We start from the raw sequence: 17146 nt of genomic DNA, 5'->3' as shown, positions 1-17146 counted from the left end.
GTGGAATGAACTGCCAGCCTCCACCCAACTGCAGCATCCTTCACAACTTTCAAAAAACAGCTCAAAACACCTGCTCCGCATTTATCTGACTAACCAATAACTGTCTATGTCTTGTGTCTAAAAAAAATCTTGTTGTTCATTCTCTCCTTTGCTTACTCCACCTTTAATCCTCCTAGTAGCATGGCCTTGTAAACTAACGGTACTGTTTAGCATGTTGACAAAATGTTTATATGCTCTTCTACTTGTAAATCGCTTTGGATAAAAGCGTCTGCCAAATGAATAAATGTAATGTAAATGTAGAGGTGTTTGAAAGCAAAGATAAGTAAGAAAGGGGTCAAGGGTGCATTCAATTTTGTTAAACATATCAAACAAGTACAATGAAATATAATGAAACATTTATTTTATTAATGTCAAATGTTTTAGATTTTACATTTATTTGACATATTATAGACAGCTCACAAATGACAGCAACCCAATGAAGGCAGTGAGTGTTATAATCAGCTGACACAGGTAACGTCATTTTATTAACAGCAGTTTGGAGCAAATGTTTTACTGGATGCTACTATGAACATTATGTAACATTATCTATATTTCTCTTAATTTTCAGGGATGAATTATGATTCAGAGAGTTTCAATACATTCATTCACTACACAAAATCTTTTCAAAAACTCATACAGATTAGTATATTTATTCAAGAAAATTTCCTTATGAAGCTCTGCCTCTCTGTTTCCAAGGGTTCCAGTCCTCTGCCCATGGGTCCACCCCAAACCTTTATCTGTCCATTGGCTCCTCTGACAGCTGCAGAGTTTAGCTTTCACAGCATACAGACACATTGCTTCAGGTGCATATGGCAAGTTTCTTAGTTTTCATGTCAGGCTTGGTAGTACAGATTAATTGCATAAGTGCATGACGTTGGTCTGCTGGTTCCCATGACCGTGCATGTGGGCTGGTGTACAGCAGACCTGATTATCTTATGCTTCTGCGGTCATTGACTTTATATTTGGCATGGAAGATTACTCTCAATGTATCTCATATGCATAGTGTATGTGTGATAGTCCGAATCAGTTTGTCTCCTGGCAACGATATTTTAGACACTGTTTAAGTCTCTGCTGAAATGCGCTGGTTGTGATAGTGTACAGAATGGGGTTCAGGGCACTGTTTATAGGTAGGATAAAAATCACCACCCACAGAATGATGGTACCTGGAGGGGAGAAAGAGAGCAAGTGCAGAGTAAACCACATTGTCCGAGAGAAGAATCGCAGGCACTTATCTGGCTGATAAGTGCTCATCTGTGCTGCGTGGTTGAATGTCTAATCCTCCCTATGGTTTGACATCAGCTCTTCAGATGTCTACCGGTGAAAACGTGCCTCTCTGCTCAGCGGTCGACAACTTTTACAAGAAGAATACAATTAAATCTGGATTTAGATTCAAAGTTGATTTGGAAAATGTTTTTTGAGCCAAACCAGCACACAGGATTTCATTATGGTTAAAGGAAACTTTCAAGGCTTTGGAAAGTCTTTCAGAATCTAACTAATGACAAAATTTAATTATTTAGCAGATGCTTTTATCTAAAGTGAATAAAAGACTAGAATATACCATTTGTTATTCACTTTTTGGGACACACCAGTTCCAATTTCACTTATCAAAATAAAAAAAAACTAAGAAAATACAAAATACAAAATACAGTATTGTTTAAAAAAATCTTTAAGCCCAATCATATGTACCACAACCAGTGTTGCCAGATATTGCTTTAAAAAAAACTGAAATACTGTAGCATACAGCATTACTAGAAATAGCATTTACTAAACAACGCTGATAAAAATGTAACGTAGAGTTCACTCTCAAACAGAAGTTGTTAGTAATCAGACTTTAAGAAAAACGCTATAGCTATATTTTTAATCTTAAAAATCCAGGTTTACCCAATGAACACGTAGATCCTTGGGTTGCATTTTCGGAATAATATAAGAGCTCCACAAGAACACACAGGAGAATTTCAGAGTTTTATTGACTGGAGTCCAGGACAAATCACCTCTGGTGATCCTTAGTCTTATTTCACCTTGAAATTATATGAATGATCTGGCTCATTAAGATCATTAGCTAATGTTCAAAGCCATGGCAATTATGAGTTAAGGTGCACGCTCATAATAACCTAATGCGTCAATGTCTACTCTGATAGGTTGTGAAATATATTGACACTCGTACCTGCGATCTGTACTCTCAGCAGCGAGAGAATCTTCAAGAGGAAGATGGGGATCCAGCACATCGCATCAGTGAAGACAATGAAGAAAAATCTCTTTGCGATGGAGACCTCACGATCAAATACTGTCTGGCGAGCTGTCTTTGCCGTCTTCTGCACAGAGTAAAACATACTGGAATAGGAGAATACGATCATCACGAAGGCCAGCAGATTCAGACCTGATGGACAAACAAAGAAGCAACGATAACAAGGTAAAGGTAGCACAGAATGTTTGTTGTGCATTTGAACTTGAAGTTTAGACTGGAAGATTTGGAAACGTTTTAGCCTCAAAATGAACTCAAAAAATGTGGGAAGATGTAGGAGTGATCTGCCCATAACCAGCTAACAGTGGAAAAATCACAGTTGAGGTCTAATGTCAATTATTTCTCCTATACATTAATGGGATAAAATAGAGAGCAAATGTGAACTTTACTAAGTCTCCTGTGTATTACTCTTGAGAAAAAGAGCTCGAAATCTCGCAAATGTCTCTATTTGAGTTTCAGAGGAGATCTTAGCAATGTCACAAACTGAGCTCACATTTGCCAAATCTGGAATCCAAAGAAAATATATTTGAAGATTTCATTGATCATTTCTCATCAAGTTTAGCATTTCTCATCAAATTTAACAAAATCTAGATTATTTTACCTTTACAATCTGCATTCATTTTACACCTGCATACTCTACATGTATTTTTTCTGTATTTATTTCTAAACTTATTTCTAGTAATTTTATGAGAAACATCAGACTAAGTTGATACTGATATGAAACAACTGAGATGTCAGTTATCAAATCTTAGTTAAAAAAAAGAGCAACCTCTTGAGCAATAACATTTATCTTGAAACGGGGGTGTTTCATTAGTTTAGATTTGTATAAATGTTGTCTTTATTTTGGTCTGATTCAGTGGTACAGAGTGACCCATTCTGGGAGTTCGGTAACACTTTACATTAAGGTACCCTTTATAAAGCATTTATAAATGTGTTCATTAATGATTTATAAGTCATTTACAAATGCATTATGAAGCAGTTATAAATGCACGAATAAAAAGAAGGATTCCTGCTAAATAGTGAGCCATTTTTAACTCACATGTTATAAATGCTTAATAAATGTATTTATTCATTATTTATTTGACTCGAAAGCAGATTCATTATTATCTTGATGTTGTTTGCAATATAGGCTGTCAGGGGACACTATAGGTTGTTATGTTGTTTTTCTTATACCTGCTCACTATTTGGCAGGTATTTTGTTAGAATCCCCCTTTTTGTTCATGCAGTTATAACTGCTTTATAATGCATTTGTAAATTACTTATTAATGAACACATTTATAAATGCTTTTTCTTTTCATTAAACACACCAATGATCAAAAGTCAGAAAGCGTATGAGACTCAATGAAGCGGGCTATCCAGCATTGATTGACAATACACAAACTGAAGTCTATTCATCTGTAATTCTATGCTGTTTTGTTTACTCTCGCTTGTAATAGATTTTGTTCCCAATCTTACGTGTACAATTGACTGACTGGTGGTTAATGCAACCTTGGCACAAGTTGGCAGCATTATTCTGTGACTGAGTTTACTTTCTCTCCTTCAAAAACTTTTTTGATACACAGCATTGTTGAATCTCTGGGGAAATGCAGGTTATTGTTCAATAATCTCAGAAAAGACCAATTCAAACCTCCAGAGACTGGTACAAACAAACCCAAAACACACACTTCAGTGCCCTCTGCTCTCACCGAGGAAGATGGCTGTAGAGTAGCATCTGGCACCAGGTTTCTCTGTCTGGTCTGAGTGAAGAGGGAAACAAACTCCATTTCGACCATAAAAATTCCCAAATGTCTGTTTATCCCAGAAGGGAATAACAGCAATGACGAATCCCAGCAGCCAGATGAAGGTCAGCGAGCAGAGGGTCTGTTTTCGGCCAGCGCGGTAATGCTGGAACGGGAAGACGATGCACAGGTACTTCTCCAAAGTCATGTAGGTCAACATCATGACGGATACCTCCGTGGACAGCATGGCCAGAGAGCCAATCAGCTGGCAGGACAGGCTTTCCATCCATATCTGAGCATGGCGGTTATATTCGCCGCAGTATTTAATGTCAAAGGCACCAATGAAAAGAAGGTACACGCCCATCAGACAGTCTGCACCTATCAGAGAGCAACAGTTGGAGATTAACGCCATTTATCATCTATCCATCCATTTATCCATCTTTTCATTCATTCAATCATTCATCCATAATTCATTAACCTGTCAAGTTTTTTTGTGCTATATTTATCGTTACTAGTGTGTGAGGTCAGGTCTCTCTCTCTCTCTCTCGATCGCCCGTGTGTGTGTGCTACAGAAACCTTCTGGCCAGTCGGTTCATCTAATTATTAACAACCACCAAATATTTAATTCACACTGCTATTTCCATATCACTTCCCCTCCCTCATTCATGTTTCTCATTCATTAGAATCTTCACCTCCCTAGTGAGTTGTTCAGTGCACTGCAAATTTCTGCAAGAGCCTTAGTGATATTCTAGTCGAACATTTGAAAGAACGAAACCCCATCACTACCGCTGCTGCAGAACATTCCAGCCAATGTCAACCAATGGCCATTTCCAACGCTATAGAGAAACATAGAGTCTTTCCTCCCTCCGCACATCCCTCTTCTGAGGGGGTAGTACGTATTGATAATTTAAGAGAGCAAAGGGTCCTTTTAACTCCATGTAGGTTACAAAAAAACCTTGCATGTATCCATCAATTTTTTTCCAGCTCTGTGGCTGCTATCTTGTGGTCTCTGAGACGTGGATTAGCCTTTACCCCCCGATCCCCAACTGAATAGCTCTGTACTCCGATTCGGTAGAAAATTCGTCTGCTGTACAATGAAAGCCTCTGTCCAGGTATGAGTTGTGTTGCTGCTGTTTGCGTCCTGCGTCAGCGAGGTATGAATCAACCAGCTCTATTTGTGTTGCTGTTGGTTGTAATTATTTATCTGCGAGGCGGGTGGGAAAGTGTGTGTTTTGATGTTTAATAAAAGCTTGTGATACTGCATAGATGTATAATTGATTGAGTTTCAGGGCTGTGTGTTGATGTGTATAATTAGAAACCTAATGGCATGTGTGTGTGTGTGTGTGTTTGTGTGAGTGTAGATGCTGCAATTAGAGGGAACTTTGACCCTTTAATCATGTTTGTCTGATGTCACTGAATGACGAAATTAGACATTTCACTCACACTCACACATTTTAGAAAACAAACAAGTCATTATTTATGAGCTTTGATTCACTTCAGTGGATAATTATGTATTATGTCAATATAAAATCATTCTTGTCTTATTGAATGATTATGAAGGACTCATCAGTGCAGATTTTTTTAAAAGAAAAATGTTTGTCTTGAATTGATTTGTGTTTGTTTTTATTGATTTAAACCTGAGTGAAATAAATTGCCCGCCTCTAGATTAGGTCCCACCGGTTACTGTTATGAATATCCTGTTTCACACAGAAATGTGTCATTATGCAAATTAGTTGTGAATGCAAATTTATGTTGCCTTGAACATGATGTTTTTGGGAATACAGTACATCATATTGTGTATGCATTGAGTATAGTGCACATCGTTTTCTGCTTTAGTTTTATCCAGGGTTAACTTATTCACTTACCAGTCAAAATGGCTGCTAAGTTTCTATGTTACCGGTAAGTCAGAAAACATATTTTTATATATTTCTTATAAAAGTGTGTTTCATATTATTAAAAATGACTTCCTATTTCAACCTTATCCTTCATCCTTTTCATGAAAAATGCATTAACAGCTTGACACCTGACACTAAAACTTATTGTTCACCCCAGTCAACTGCATTTGGTGGGTTGGCAATGAGCAGCAACCTTTTGGTCTCTTTCATGAAACCAATAAGTGACTTAAACTGCAATTCATCGTCTGGCCGCTAGAGGCAGGCTCCAAAAGGGAGTCAATTCCATAAACACACCATGTTAAAATGCCAACTTCACAGCAAAAACATTTTTTTACAGCCTGGAACAAAAAGTGGTTTTGGTCTATATAGCTAATTTTGTCTTTCATGACAACTGTGAGGGGGGGGATTTCTTGGTGTATAACTCATCCGTTTAAATTATATTAAGCCTTAAAATTCTACATAATTAAGGGTGTGGCCACTTGAGTGACAGGTAGATTGCCACTGCTGTATCTTATGATGTATCTTTTTATATTTTCCAATCCCAACCATCAATGCAGTATAGGCTAACTTATATCATTAGCTCCTTGACCTTAGCCCGAGCTACTGTAACTTGATCGCATCGAGCTAGGCGGGCGTGGTTTCAGCAACCTCAGCTCCACCCACATCCCGCCTCTTTGTCCATTTGCAATTATCAAGGGGTGACGCGCTGTCAAAATGGCGACGACCGGTGTTCTGCCAATTTATGCATCCCTATCAAATTTTGCTACCTCCATACAAAAAGGACTAACCCCTCCCCCAACCCAACCCTTACACCTAAATAACCCCTCCCCCAACCCAATCACAACACGAGGGTAGCACAAATTTATGGGTAGCATAAATTGGCAGAACACCGGCTCCAAACCTTGGGGTGACGTCACGGACACTACGTCCATGTTTTATACTGTCTATGGTTGGCAGGTGTTCATTTCAAACCCTTGTTATATCGTATCACAAGAATGACGTAGTCCACTGGTTTCTTTAAGTTTTTAATAGGAATGGTTCTGAACTGTTACTGGTTCTGTGACACTACTGTTCGATATATAACAGACTTACAGCAAAGCGATTTGATGGCCATGGTGTGATGTTGATTCTCAGAGGCGATACAAGAGCGCAGACAGATGACGAAGATGTTTCCGAAGCAAATGATGAAGGCAACGACCCAGACAAACACACGCAGAATGATGTTAGCAAGGAGATTCTCAAAGGAGGAGATTCCATCTGTGTTCGGCTTGCAGCTTCGCACGTTGGGAGAATATCCGCAGAATTCAAAGCGCTTGAAATAGCTGACGGTATCCCACATGTACATAACACAAACAGACAGCAGAAGAACAAATGTGTGATGTAGAGCAGCCAAAGATAAAAAAAACTAAATTGATTTAATGTTTAATAAACACTGTAAATGACCAATTTAACATTGATTCAATATTAATACAATTATTTTTGCTATTTGGGGCGTACAGGATAAAAACTAAATTGATTTAATGTTTAATAAACATTGTAAATGACCAATTTAACATTGATTCAACATTAATACAATTATTTTTGCTATTTGGGGCGTACAGGATAAAAACTAAATTGATTTAATGTTTAATAAACATTGTAAATAACCAATTAAACATTGATTCAATATTAATACAATTATTTTTGCTATTTGGGGTGTACATAATCCTGTCGAACAGACCAGCATATGTTGTGTTTTGAACTCTGGTAATATTATTCATATAAAAAAATCATTTTTGTAACATAGTTTGTTAAGAATGTGTAATGTGTAATGAACTTAAACCCACGTTCTAGTGCACTCTCAAGTGTTGATACTTAAAAGGCGAGTCTTTGAGTAGAGTGTACACACAATAGATCCATTCACATTTACTTCTGATTGATCAACGGCTCAGAAAGGAGTAGAAGTGCTGGCTTATTCCTGACACAATCTGCCAGAGCAGACTCTCTCATATATAAAGAGATTCTTTAATGCAACGGATGTCTGTAAAGTAACAATTACAGTAAACTCATATCCACATCAAAGTGCATTAGAGTTCACTGTGAGGTTTAACTTTATGAAGACTTCAATACAGCACCACTCATCTGCACAAAGCCAAAGTGTGTGCAGGGTGGGGGGACTCATTCCTCAATCAGAATTGATGGAATTCCATTAAAAATTTCTCTGAAGGATTCATCTCTATGGCTTTTTTATATCGGATTCGTTTCTCCATAGGGGACACACCTGTTCTGGAGATATTAAATGGGATGGGAAAAAGATCAAATGATTCATGAGCAGAGAGAGACATCTTATAATCTTGATGCTAGAAGTTCAAGGCAAGTTATTTACATGCAGGTATGGCTTTTTAAGTTATCATTCACCCTAGAGCTGACACAAGTGACACAAAAGAACACAAAAGATGTTGATAGCAGAAAACCTTTGATCCCCATTGACTTTGTCATTGGTTTTGTGTCCATACAATAGAAGTCAATGAGGACCAACGGTTTTTGGTTACCGACATTTTTCAAAATATCTTCTTTTGTGTTTTGCAGAAGAAAGAAAATCATACAGGTTTGAAATGACAAGGGTGACGGTGTGTAAATGATGACAGAATTTCCATTTTAAAGATGAACTATTCCGCATGCACATTTCTGAAAATGTGCATACAGGAATTGATAAGAGGAATAGGGTATCTGTACACAGGACGATGACGTACTTCCGCTAAAATCTCTGCCAGCTAGGTCACTTCCACTCTCATAGCACTAAGGGGATTTTTCACCAAGTGATAATGATGTGATTAGTAAGAAAACGTTCAAATTTCTGCGATCTGACAGCACTACGGGTGAACATTGTTAAGTACATCTGTGATCATGCCTCTAGTAAGTGCAAAAGTTCACTTTGCTTTTTTTCATATTTGTTGAAGTACCTTGAAACGGATAGCCTGAAGTGCTTCTCCTTTTTGGTTGTTGACCTATGGCGAAGTGTTTGAATAATTAGACTCACATTGTTGATCGTAATCCTATGTGCATCCTGAAGCCATTGTTCCCTATGGCACCGGATGCAACAGAGCTGGCAGAGATTTTAGCGGAAGGACGTCATCGCTCTGTGTGCATAAGCCCCATTGAATCTTTTATCAATTGGAATTGATTTTCGATTCCCAACCCAAATGACAGATGCAGTGTTGTGATGAATGTTTTAACTTGCTCACATGTGAGTGAGGTTATTTAGGGGCCGGAACATCCTGATGCTGATGTCGAGAATCTCCACTTCTTCCATACTCCTGTATACAAAGCAGATAGATGGGGAATGATTCACTATGAGGTATTTATCATTCAGCTGTTTTTCATCCAGAGAACATGCACACTTTATTTCAGTATAAGAAGACAACTTTAGGCCTGTTTACCAAGCTTTTAATTACATTTGCAAAACACAAAAAAGATATTTTGAAAAATGTTGGTATGTCTATTGTATGGACACAAAACCAATGCAAGTCGATGGGGACCAACGGTTTCCCAAAATATCTTCTTTTGTATTCTGCAGTAGAAATAAAGTCATACAGGTTTGAAATTACAAGGGGGCATGTGAACAATGACAGAATTTTAGAGGGTGAACTTTTCCTTTAAATTAGGGCTTAAGGTTAAATGTTCGGCTAGGAAAACCCATAAAAGGAAACGTTTTTTATATTGTTCTCTGTTGTTTCTGTGGGATTAAAGGGCAACAGGCTTTATCTTCTTAAAGGGATACTTCACCCAAAAATGAAAATTCTGTCATCATTTAGGCTACTCACCCTCAGATTGTTCCAAACCTGTATAAGTTTCTTTGTTTTGCACAAAGAACACACAGGAATAAATTTGGACAAATTTCAAATCTCGCCCCTCCCCCCCGTTGACTCCCATAGTAGGGGAAAGAAATACTATGGGAGTCAATGGAGGGCGAAATCTAACATTCTTCTAAATATCTTCCTGTGTGTTCAGCAAACCAAAGAAATTTATACAAGTTTGGAGGGTGAGTAAATGATGACAGAATTTTCATTTTTGGGTGAAGTATCCCTTTAATCTCCTGCTTTCTAAAATCTTTCTGTGGAGATCTCAGTTATCTCACAAGTTTTAAAAGTGATATCACAAACTTCCAAAAAACACAATTTCACAAGCTATAACCTCACATTTGGCAAAATATTAAAGTTTGTCATCAAAAGTCAGATATTTCAAAATACCCCAAACATTTTCTCAGCTCACCACATGAATGTCAACTCGATGTCAACAATTGTTTATTTGATTCTCTTTCTTTTCCTCTAAAGGAATTTCAGAAGAAATATTTGAGACAAAATTGATAACAGCTCAGTGGAACCTCTATGCAATAAAGTTTTTCTCTAGATAGGGCTGTGATTGGCTGACAGGAATGGATTTTCAGGAACAATATAGGATGTTGATCCAGGAATAGTGTTGTTTTTGGAGGCCTGTTTTAATTTTAGTTTTAGTCTAGTCTTTGTGTCAAGCTGTCATTTTAGTTTTTATTCGTTTTAGTCACGTTCATACTCTTTTTAGTCTAGTCAAGTTTCAGTCGACTAAAAGTCTGAGCATTTTAGTCTAATTTTAGTCAGAATTGTCCATGACTATTTTCGTCTAGTTTTAGTTGACGAAAACTGATGACATTTTAGTCTAGTTTTAGTCAATGAAAATGGTATTTTAGACTCTTTTTAGTAATACAATTCTATTTAACTCAGTCAATATAGTATAAGTACCTAGTAGTATAGACGAAACCAAAATTTTCTTTTAGCCAAACCCATTTCAAACAAGGTTATCTTATTATATTATTGTTACCTTATAGACTCAAGAATACATCCATTCCAGACACGGAAGATGCTCTGATATGAATTTAAGGCCATCGGTAGGGGTGGGAATCTCTAGGCATGTCACGATTCGATTGCGATTCAGAGGGCTGCGATGATAAAACGATCGTCGATGCATCTTTTTTCCTATACAAATTTTCTTTTTCTTGCTGTGTGACTATTAAAATCAAAGTATTTGTATTTGTAACAATATCCTTTATTAATAAAACAAATGGAAGTGATTTCGCAAGTCAACTGGAAGGTTACATTTGCCAGCATTGCAAAGAACCAACAGGAGAAGAGTGCCTGCCCTCAGTGCCCTGTAGTAGCATACATTAATGCAGTAAATTAATGCAGACTTTTTTGCACATAGCACTGGAGCTAGAGAGGTTTAAAGTTTGGTAGCACAGGCCAAACAGTATAGGAGCACAAGTATAAATTGTCAGTTGTCAAAAAAAAATGATGACTGCAAGTGCAGTTCATCACGAAAAGGCAGGTAACTGACAAAAGACATTCATGTTACATAGAGATGGATAAATTAGGGCCATATAAATTTTAAACTACCTAAATTTGTTTGAATTTTTCTAATTTGTGTGTTTTCCTTTTTTACTATACAATAGTGGTATATTTGTCCACACAAATTACTGTAGTATACTATAGTATTTCCTATAGTAAACTGCGGTAAAATTCTTAGATACTATCGTGTTTTTGAACTTTACTATAGTATACTGTCACGACTCTGCCTTATCTTGTCATGGTTTTCTTGGTCCTGTGGCAGAGTCGTGACAAAGCCTTTGGTTTAGTGTGAGAAAGCCATGGGTGTTTATGTTTTGACACTCCATGTGTTTTCTCGTGACCTGTCATTGACCTCGCCCCTCTCGTTTCCTGTATTGCTTCCCTGCCGTGTTTCATTACCCTCACCTGCCCTGTGTTATTATCCCTCGTTTGTATTCCCCTTTAAAATGCCCTCATGTTTCATTGTCCTGTGCGCTTTCGTTGTGTTTGTGTGACCCCGTGTTAATGCATCTTAGTCTTGCCTTGTCCTTGCATTTGTTTCCTAAAAGTGAGTTTATTTAGTTTTGCCTTAGTTTCTGATTTGCCCCATTGCGGGAAGTTTTTCTTTGTCTTTTTAAAAGCATTTTGGTTATTGTGTTTGTCCCCCATCAAGGGTTTTTGTTTTGTGTTATTAAAATCTTTTGTGTTTACCCCCCTTCTTCTGTCTGCACCTGGGTTCTGTCCGCCACCGACCGTCAGGGCCGGATTATCCAATGGGCATTATGGGCAAAGGCCCAGGGGCCCATGCGCGCTTGGGGCCCAGGCAAGGGGAAGAAAATTTCACATAACAGCGTTTACGCCATATTCATTGTGTGCACACATGGAGGTGCACACACAAAACACTGTTTCTGAATTAGAAAATTAGTCTTTTGATTTAGTCACTTTTACGAGCCATCTAGCAGCTTTTGTTCAGAAGAAGCACATAGCGACAAATCTATCCACTTCTTGGATAAACCTTAGATTTCATTCAGTGGGAAAATGTCGCCAGTGCTGCCCCGCGAGAGCGAGGTCTCTCTTTCCCAGCGCAGGGATCCCTTCTCTCGGCGTCACTCTGTACAGTGAGAGGCTGGAAGAAGCACTACGACAAGTGACTCGTGAATAAGATGAGTACAAAACAGCGTTTCCAACAACCTGTCACTGTTATCGACTGTTTGGATATATAAATATGAGCAAACTTCATCTGTAAAAATGCACATGGTTACCATGAGGCTGTGTGAACGAACATATAACGTTATCCGAAATCACCGCTTTTTATTGTGAGTTGTTAGATGATGTCGCGTCATGAACTGACAACAGAAACTGGAAACACCGTATGTCAATGAGAACGGTTTTATTGTTGTAAATATAATGAGTTGATATACCCTCGCGGCTGTCTTAAATCTTAAAAGGTAAGCGTTTTTTACATTTATTTGGTGGTGCTTCCTTGCCAATTATGAATTATTTTATATTGATATAATGTTGATCAGTACCTGCCCTACTTTAACAATATTAAGCCTTCGTTATTAGATAATACAGTGCTTTTACATACATTGCGAAATGTTTACATACGCACAAATATGATGACGTCGTAATATATAGCCTAGCCTAAAGAAGTATACTTATAATACTCGTTAATGCCATTTACTGTAACACATTAAACGCTTAAATAAGAACGTGATTCGCAAGGTGCTTGTTATACAAATAAAGTTTAACAAATAGACAAATTACTCTTGTAGTACAATCAATGACAGACTGTCTATTTATTCTTAGAAAAATGAAGATGAAAATATTAAAAAATTGCACTTAAGAATATTCCTAAGAACTTTCTGTAATTTATCTTAAGAAAGTTCTTATATTGTCTCTTAAGAACAGTTTTGCATGTCCTGCATGTTTGTTTGTGAATTATGGAAGAATCTGATAGAACTGAATTGATAGAGGTGTGGTAGTGTGTGCTGCTTGCATATGCCAGTGAGTTACAGTATGCTGGGAAATGTCTTAATATTGTTGTTGCTGGTCCAGAAAAGCATTGTTGCAATCATGAGGTGTAATCCTGTATGATGGAGGATGTGTACAGGTGTTGATATTGTTATATCATAGTTTGTAACTTGTCAATGTAATCCTGTAAAAGATAGAGGTGTTTATACGCATAGTACCCTATAGGCCAATTTAAAACTTTATTGTGTGTATGTGTGTGTGGGGGGGGTCCATAAGACACTTGTGCCCAGGGGCCTCTGAATTCTTAATCCGGGCCTGCCGACCGTGACAGTATACAGTGTTTATCAATTTACTACAAGGGCACTACAATTTTCAATAGCAAATACTATAGTTCACTAAAGTATTTTTTGTCTGAGTGTTCAATTTAACGGGACTTTTATTTTGACGGGTCTTTGGGAAGACGCTTGAGTTTTTGTGTTTGCCGATAGCTTCATTAAAAAGCTCGTAAAATAAACTCTCAGAGCAACTCTGGAGATGAAGATCATTTGTTCATATCCTCATACAGTGCAGACGCAGATAAATCCTCGACCATCACTCATGTTGTATGTTAAACTGTGCACGTAATTCACTCAGACACGCAGAACAGCCAGATGACATTTAAATAACAGGATTCCGCTCCGCATCTAACGTTAGGTTAAAGCATCAGACGAAATAACGTTATAACATTTCGTCTAGTCTCGTTTTGGTCAACGAAAACGAAGAGACATTTTAGCATAGTTTTTATTTTGTAAACCACATTTAGTCTCGTTTTTATTCGTCAACAATATTGCATTATACATTTAATTATAGTCATTGTCACATGACCAGCATTTACGTTGTGTCTCGTCTCGTCTCGATAAAGGTACGTTGACGACGATATTTAACGTTAGTCATAATTTTGGTTGACAAAAGCAACACTACCAGGAACATTATGTCCTACTTGTGTATATAATGCTATGAAGGTCTACAGAGGACATGTGGACGAGTAACACTGTGCCATCTTTGGCATCTTATCTGTAGAAGCATTGTTGATGATAAGAGGTGTGTGTTTGTCCTTTTATGCTCTGAGAAAAGTGCTCTCATTTTTCTCAATGGCTGTTTTTTTCAGTATTTTCAATTGTTGTGTGGACAGAAAAATCAGCAGTTTTTCGATTTGTGTTAGGTTAGAACATTCTGAGCTGCTACATATTTGAGACAGAAAACGTCAGGGACAGACAAATATACAAAACAGACAAATATGAATATCTTAATTTCCTTTTATAACACTTTGACCATCAAGAAGCATCAGCACATTATATATTTGTAGCTGTAATTAACTGTCTGATAAGAGCCCGTATAAGAGCCCCTCTAAACTGACCTCACAATAACTGTCTGATTAAAAGACTGAGGATGATCACCGCCGAGACTGGCAGTTATGAACGTGATTCTCATTTCAATATAACATTGTGGATTACTGCATACATTCTGCACATATGAATGAATACAAGTGCTCCCTTGAGACATGTATCTGATCTTATGTACAAATGAAAAAAATGTGACACCTGTTTACTCACAGAGACTGTAAATTCACCAAACTGTCAAACTGATTGCTGTATATGTGCGCCAGAGGATTGTTGGAGATATTTCTAAAACAATAAAAACACACAAACATTGATGGTTGAGAATACGTCTTGTGTGATCTCAACAGGCTTTTAAGTAATTAATAAATCACTAGAAAGATAAACACAAGGCAAGTGAAAAACACTGACAGACCAGTAGAAAAATTGTGTTAGACTTTGAGCTTTGAACAATATAGTAATAATAATCAAGTGAAGAACGTCTTACAGCTGTTTAAGGTTCTGGAGGTTCTGGAAGAGAGATGGAGGCAGATCTTGAATCTGGTTCACAGACACATCTCTGTAAAAGAAATCACATTCAGCAGCTCATTTATCACCTTAATCACGAATGGAAGTAAAAACGAAAAAAAGGTCAAATAAAAGCTGTTTCACCAGCTCTGTTGCCAGATTTATGCTTATTATGCTGAGAGTATTTACTCTCTCTTTGCTTTTCTCTCTCCACCTTGAAGGGGTCAATCCGCAGCAGAGCTTTGCTTAAAGAAATAGTTCACCTAAAATGATTATTATGATAAATCAAATGACTCTTGTTGTTGCTTGTGCGACTTTCTTCCAGCACACAAAACAAGAGAGTAAGACTTGTTTTCAGAGACTATGTCTCATGCATGAACATAACAACATTTAAATGCTGAAATTTGCCAATAGGGTACAAAAACAATAAAAAAATTATATTCTCTCAAAACGAGTCTTAATATTATTGGCAATTTTGCAAATGTACTTATCTGTTTAGAATGTTCAGATATTTTGGCAGGAAAATAAGACATTACCGATAAAGAAAATTAGTTCTGCAGTATGACCAGAGGCTGTCAAGCTCAAACATTTAAGTTTAAAAATTCCTATCAAATGGGACTTGCAGAGCATTCAATACATGCATTTTTATCAGTGTGTGTGCTCCCCAGGGCTTGAAAGAAAGAAAGAAAGAAAGAAAGAAAGAAAGAAAGAAAGAAAGAAAGAAAGAAAGAAAGAAAGAAAGAAAGAAAGAAAGAAAGAAAGAAAGAAAGAAAGAAAGAAAGAAAGAAAGAAAGAAAGAAAGAAAGAAAGAAAGAAAGAAAGAAAGAAAGAAAGAAAGAAAGAAAGAAAGAAAGAAAGAAAATGTGTGTGTGATACACATACTCACAAGTCTATCAATTTATGCATGTCTGCAAATGTTCCCTCCTCAATGGAGCTAATGTGGTTCCTCCTCAGTGCCCTAAACACACGAGCGCACACACACACACACACACACACACACACGCACGCACGCACGCACGCACGCACGCACGCACGCACGCACGCACGCACACACACACACACATCAGCATCTCAAACGTATAACCCAAATCACCAAAGTCTTCACAGCCGTGGAATGAAGTCATATACATCTATATGTAAATAAGCTTCTCTCTGTCTCTGGGTCTTGAGAGAGTATATTAGGATCACACTTAACCACCGTCCTTCTGCTTCATGCTACAGAGAACTACTTCAAATCTTTCCAATAATGCCCGAGTACACAGGCACACACTTACAGTCACGTATAAGACTTGAAAAGCACTAGACAAATGTGACTGATAAAATATTGGAACATATGTGAAGAAATGTGGTTTGCTGTGATATGAGAAACAGCTGTTTAAATGATAGATTTAGAGTGGCTGAAAAGTGTATTAAATACAAACAAACCAGTCAATAAGATTCAGAGACCCTTCCTAAATTATTTCAATACAATAATGTGAATAATGTGTTATTAGTATAATTTTGGGAATTTGAGAGAAATGTTGTCACTATTTCACATAATTAAACAAAAATGATCATTTTACTTAAACACAAAGCTATAAATAGTAAATTCAGAAAGGATAAAAATAATTTTGGAGTGGTCCCTTAATTTCTGCATTGATATATAGACTAGTATATAATAGTAATCTTATATAATAATAATAGAGTAGGCCTATATATAATAGACTAGTGTATTTTGCCTACAGTGTAAGGTACATTTCAGATATAAAATTAATACCCAAATAAAAACCTAGTCATATATTTAAAGTGCAAAAAGAAGATATAAATTCACTAAAAATACAATATACAAATATGGTAGTAGTTTCCTGAAACAGTTAGTATTCTAATAATTTACTGAGAGTATACTTCAAAGTGTACTCTCATGAACTAACTAATGTGCTACAACAATTGAACTAGTGAACTATACCTATAACCTAAGATGTAGTTGTAAACTAGTTGTGTACTCACAGTTTACTAGTTATACTCAAAGTATGATTAAAAGTATGCTTAAAAACAAAAAAGTGGGCCATTTTAGTCC

At 37.0% G+C, this 17146-nt stretch overlaps 1 protein-coding gene across 3 annotated transcripts in view; it reads right to left on the bottom strand.

Moving 5' to 3' along the window:
- Positions 1-451: 451 nt before the first annotated feature.
- Positions 452-17146, bottom strand: part of rxfp2l (relaxin family peptide receptor 2, like) — a 41667-nt gene continuing 24972 nt past the window's right edge. For 2 of the 3 annotated variants that reach the window (XM_057327565.1, XM_057327558.1), the window contains 8 exons: positions 15977-16048; positions 15071-15142; positions 14800-14871; positions 9119-9190; positions 6987-7216; positions 3967-4377; positions 2204-2416; positions 452-1202 (listed from right to left, as the gene is read on the bottom strand). In XM_057327565.1, coding sequence (XP_057183548.1) covers positions 1063-1202; positions 2204-2416; positions 3967-4377; positions 6987-7216; positions 9119-9190; positions 14800-14871; positions 15071-15142; positions 15977-16048 — 1282 coding nt within the window. In that variant the 3' untranslated portion in view covers positions 452-1062. Of the gene's footprint in view, positions 1203-2203; positions 2417-3966; positions 4378-6986; positions 7217-9118; positions 9191-14799; positions 14872-15070; positions 15143-15976; positions 16049-17146 lie in introns of those variants that run through there. The other variant, XM_057327573.1, reaches the window with a different exon arrangement.

Source organism: Triplophysa rosa, linkage group LG2 (assembly GCF_024868665.1).
Source record: "Triplophysa rosa linkage group LG2, Trosa_1v2, whole genome shotgun sequence".
Classification (NCBI taxonomy): Eukaryota; Metazoa; Chordata; class Actinopteri; order Cypriniformes; family Nemacheilidae; genus Triplophysa; species Triplophysa rosa.
This window is presented reverse-complemented; position numbering and strand designations above follow the sequence as displayed.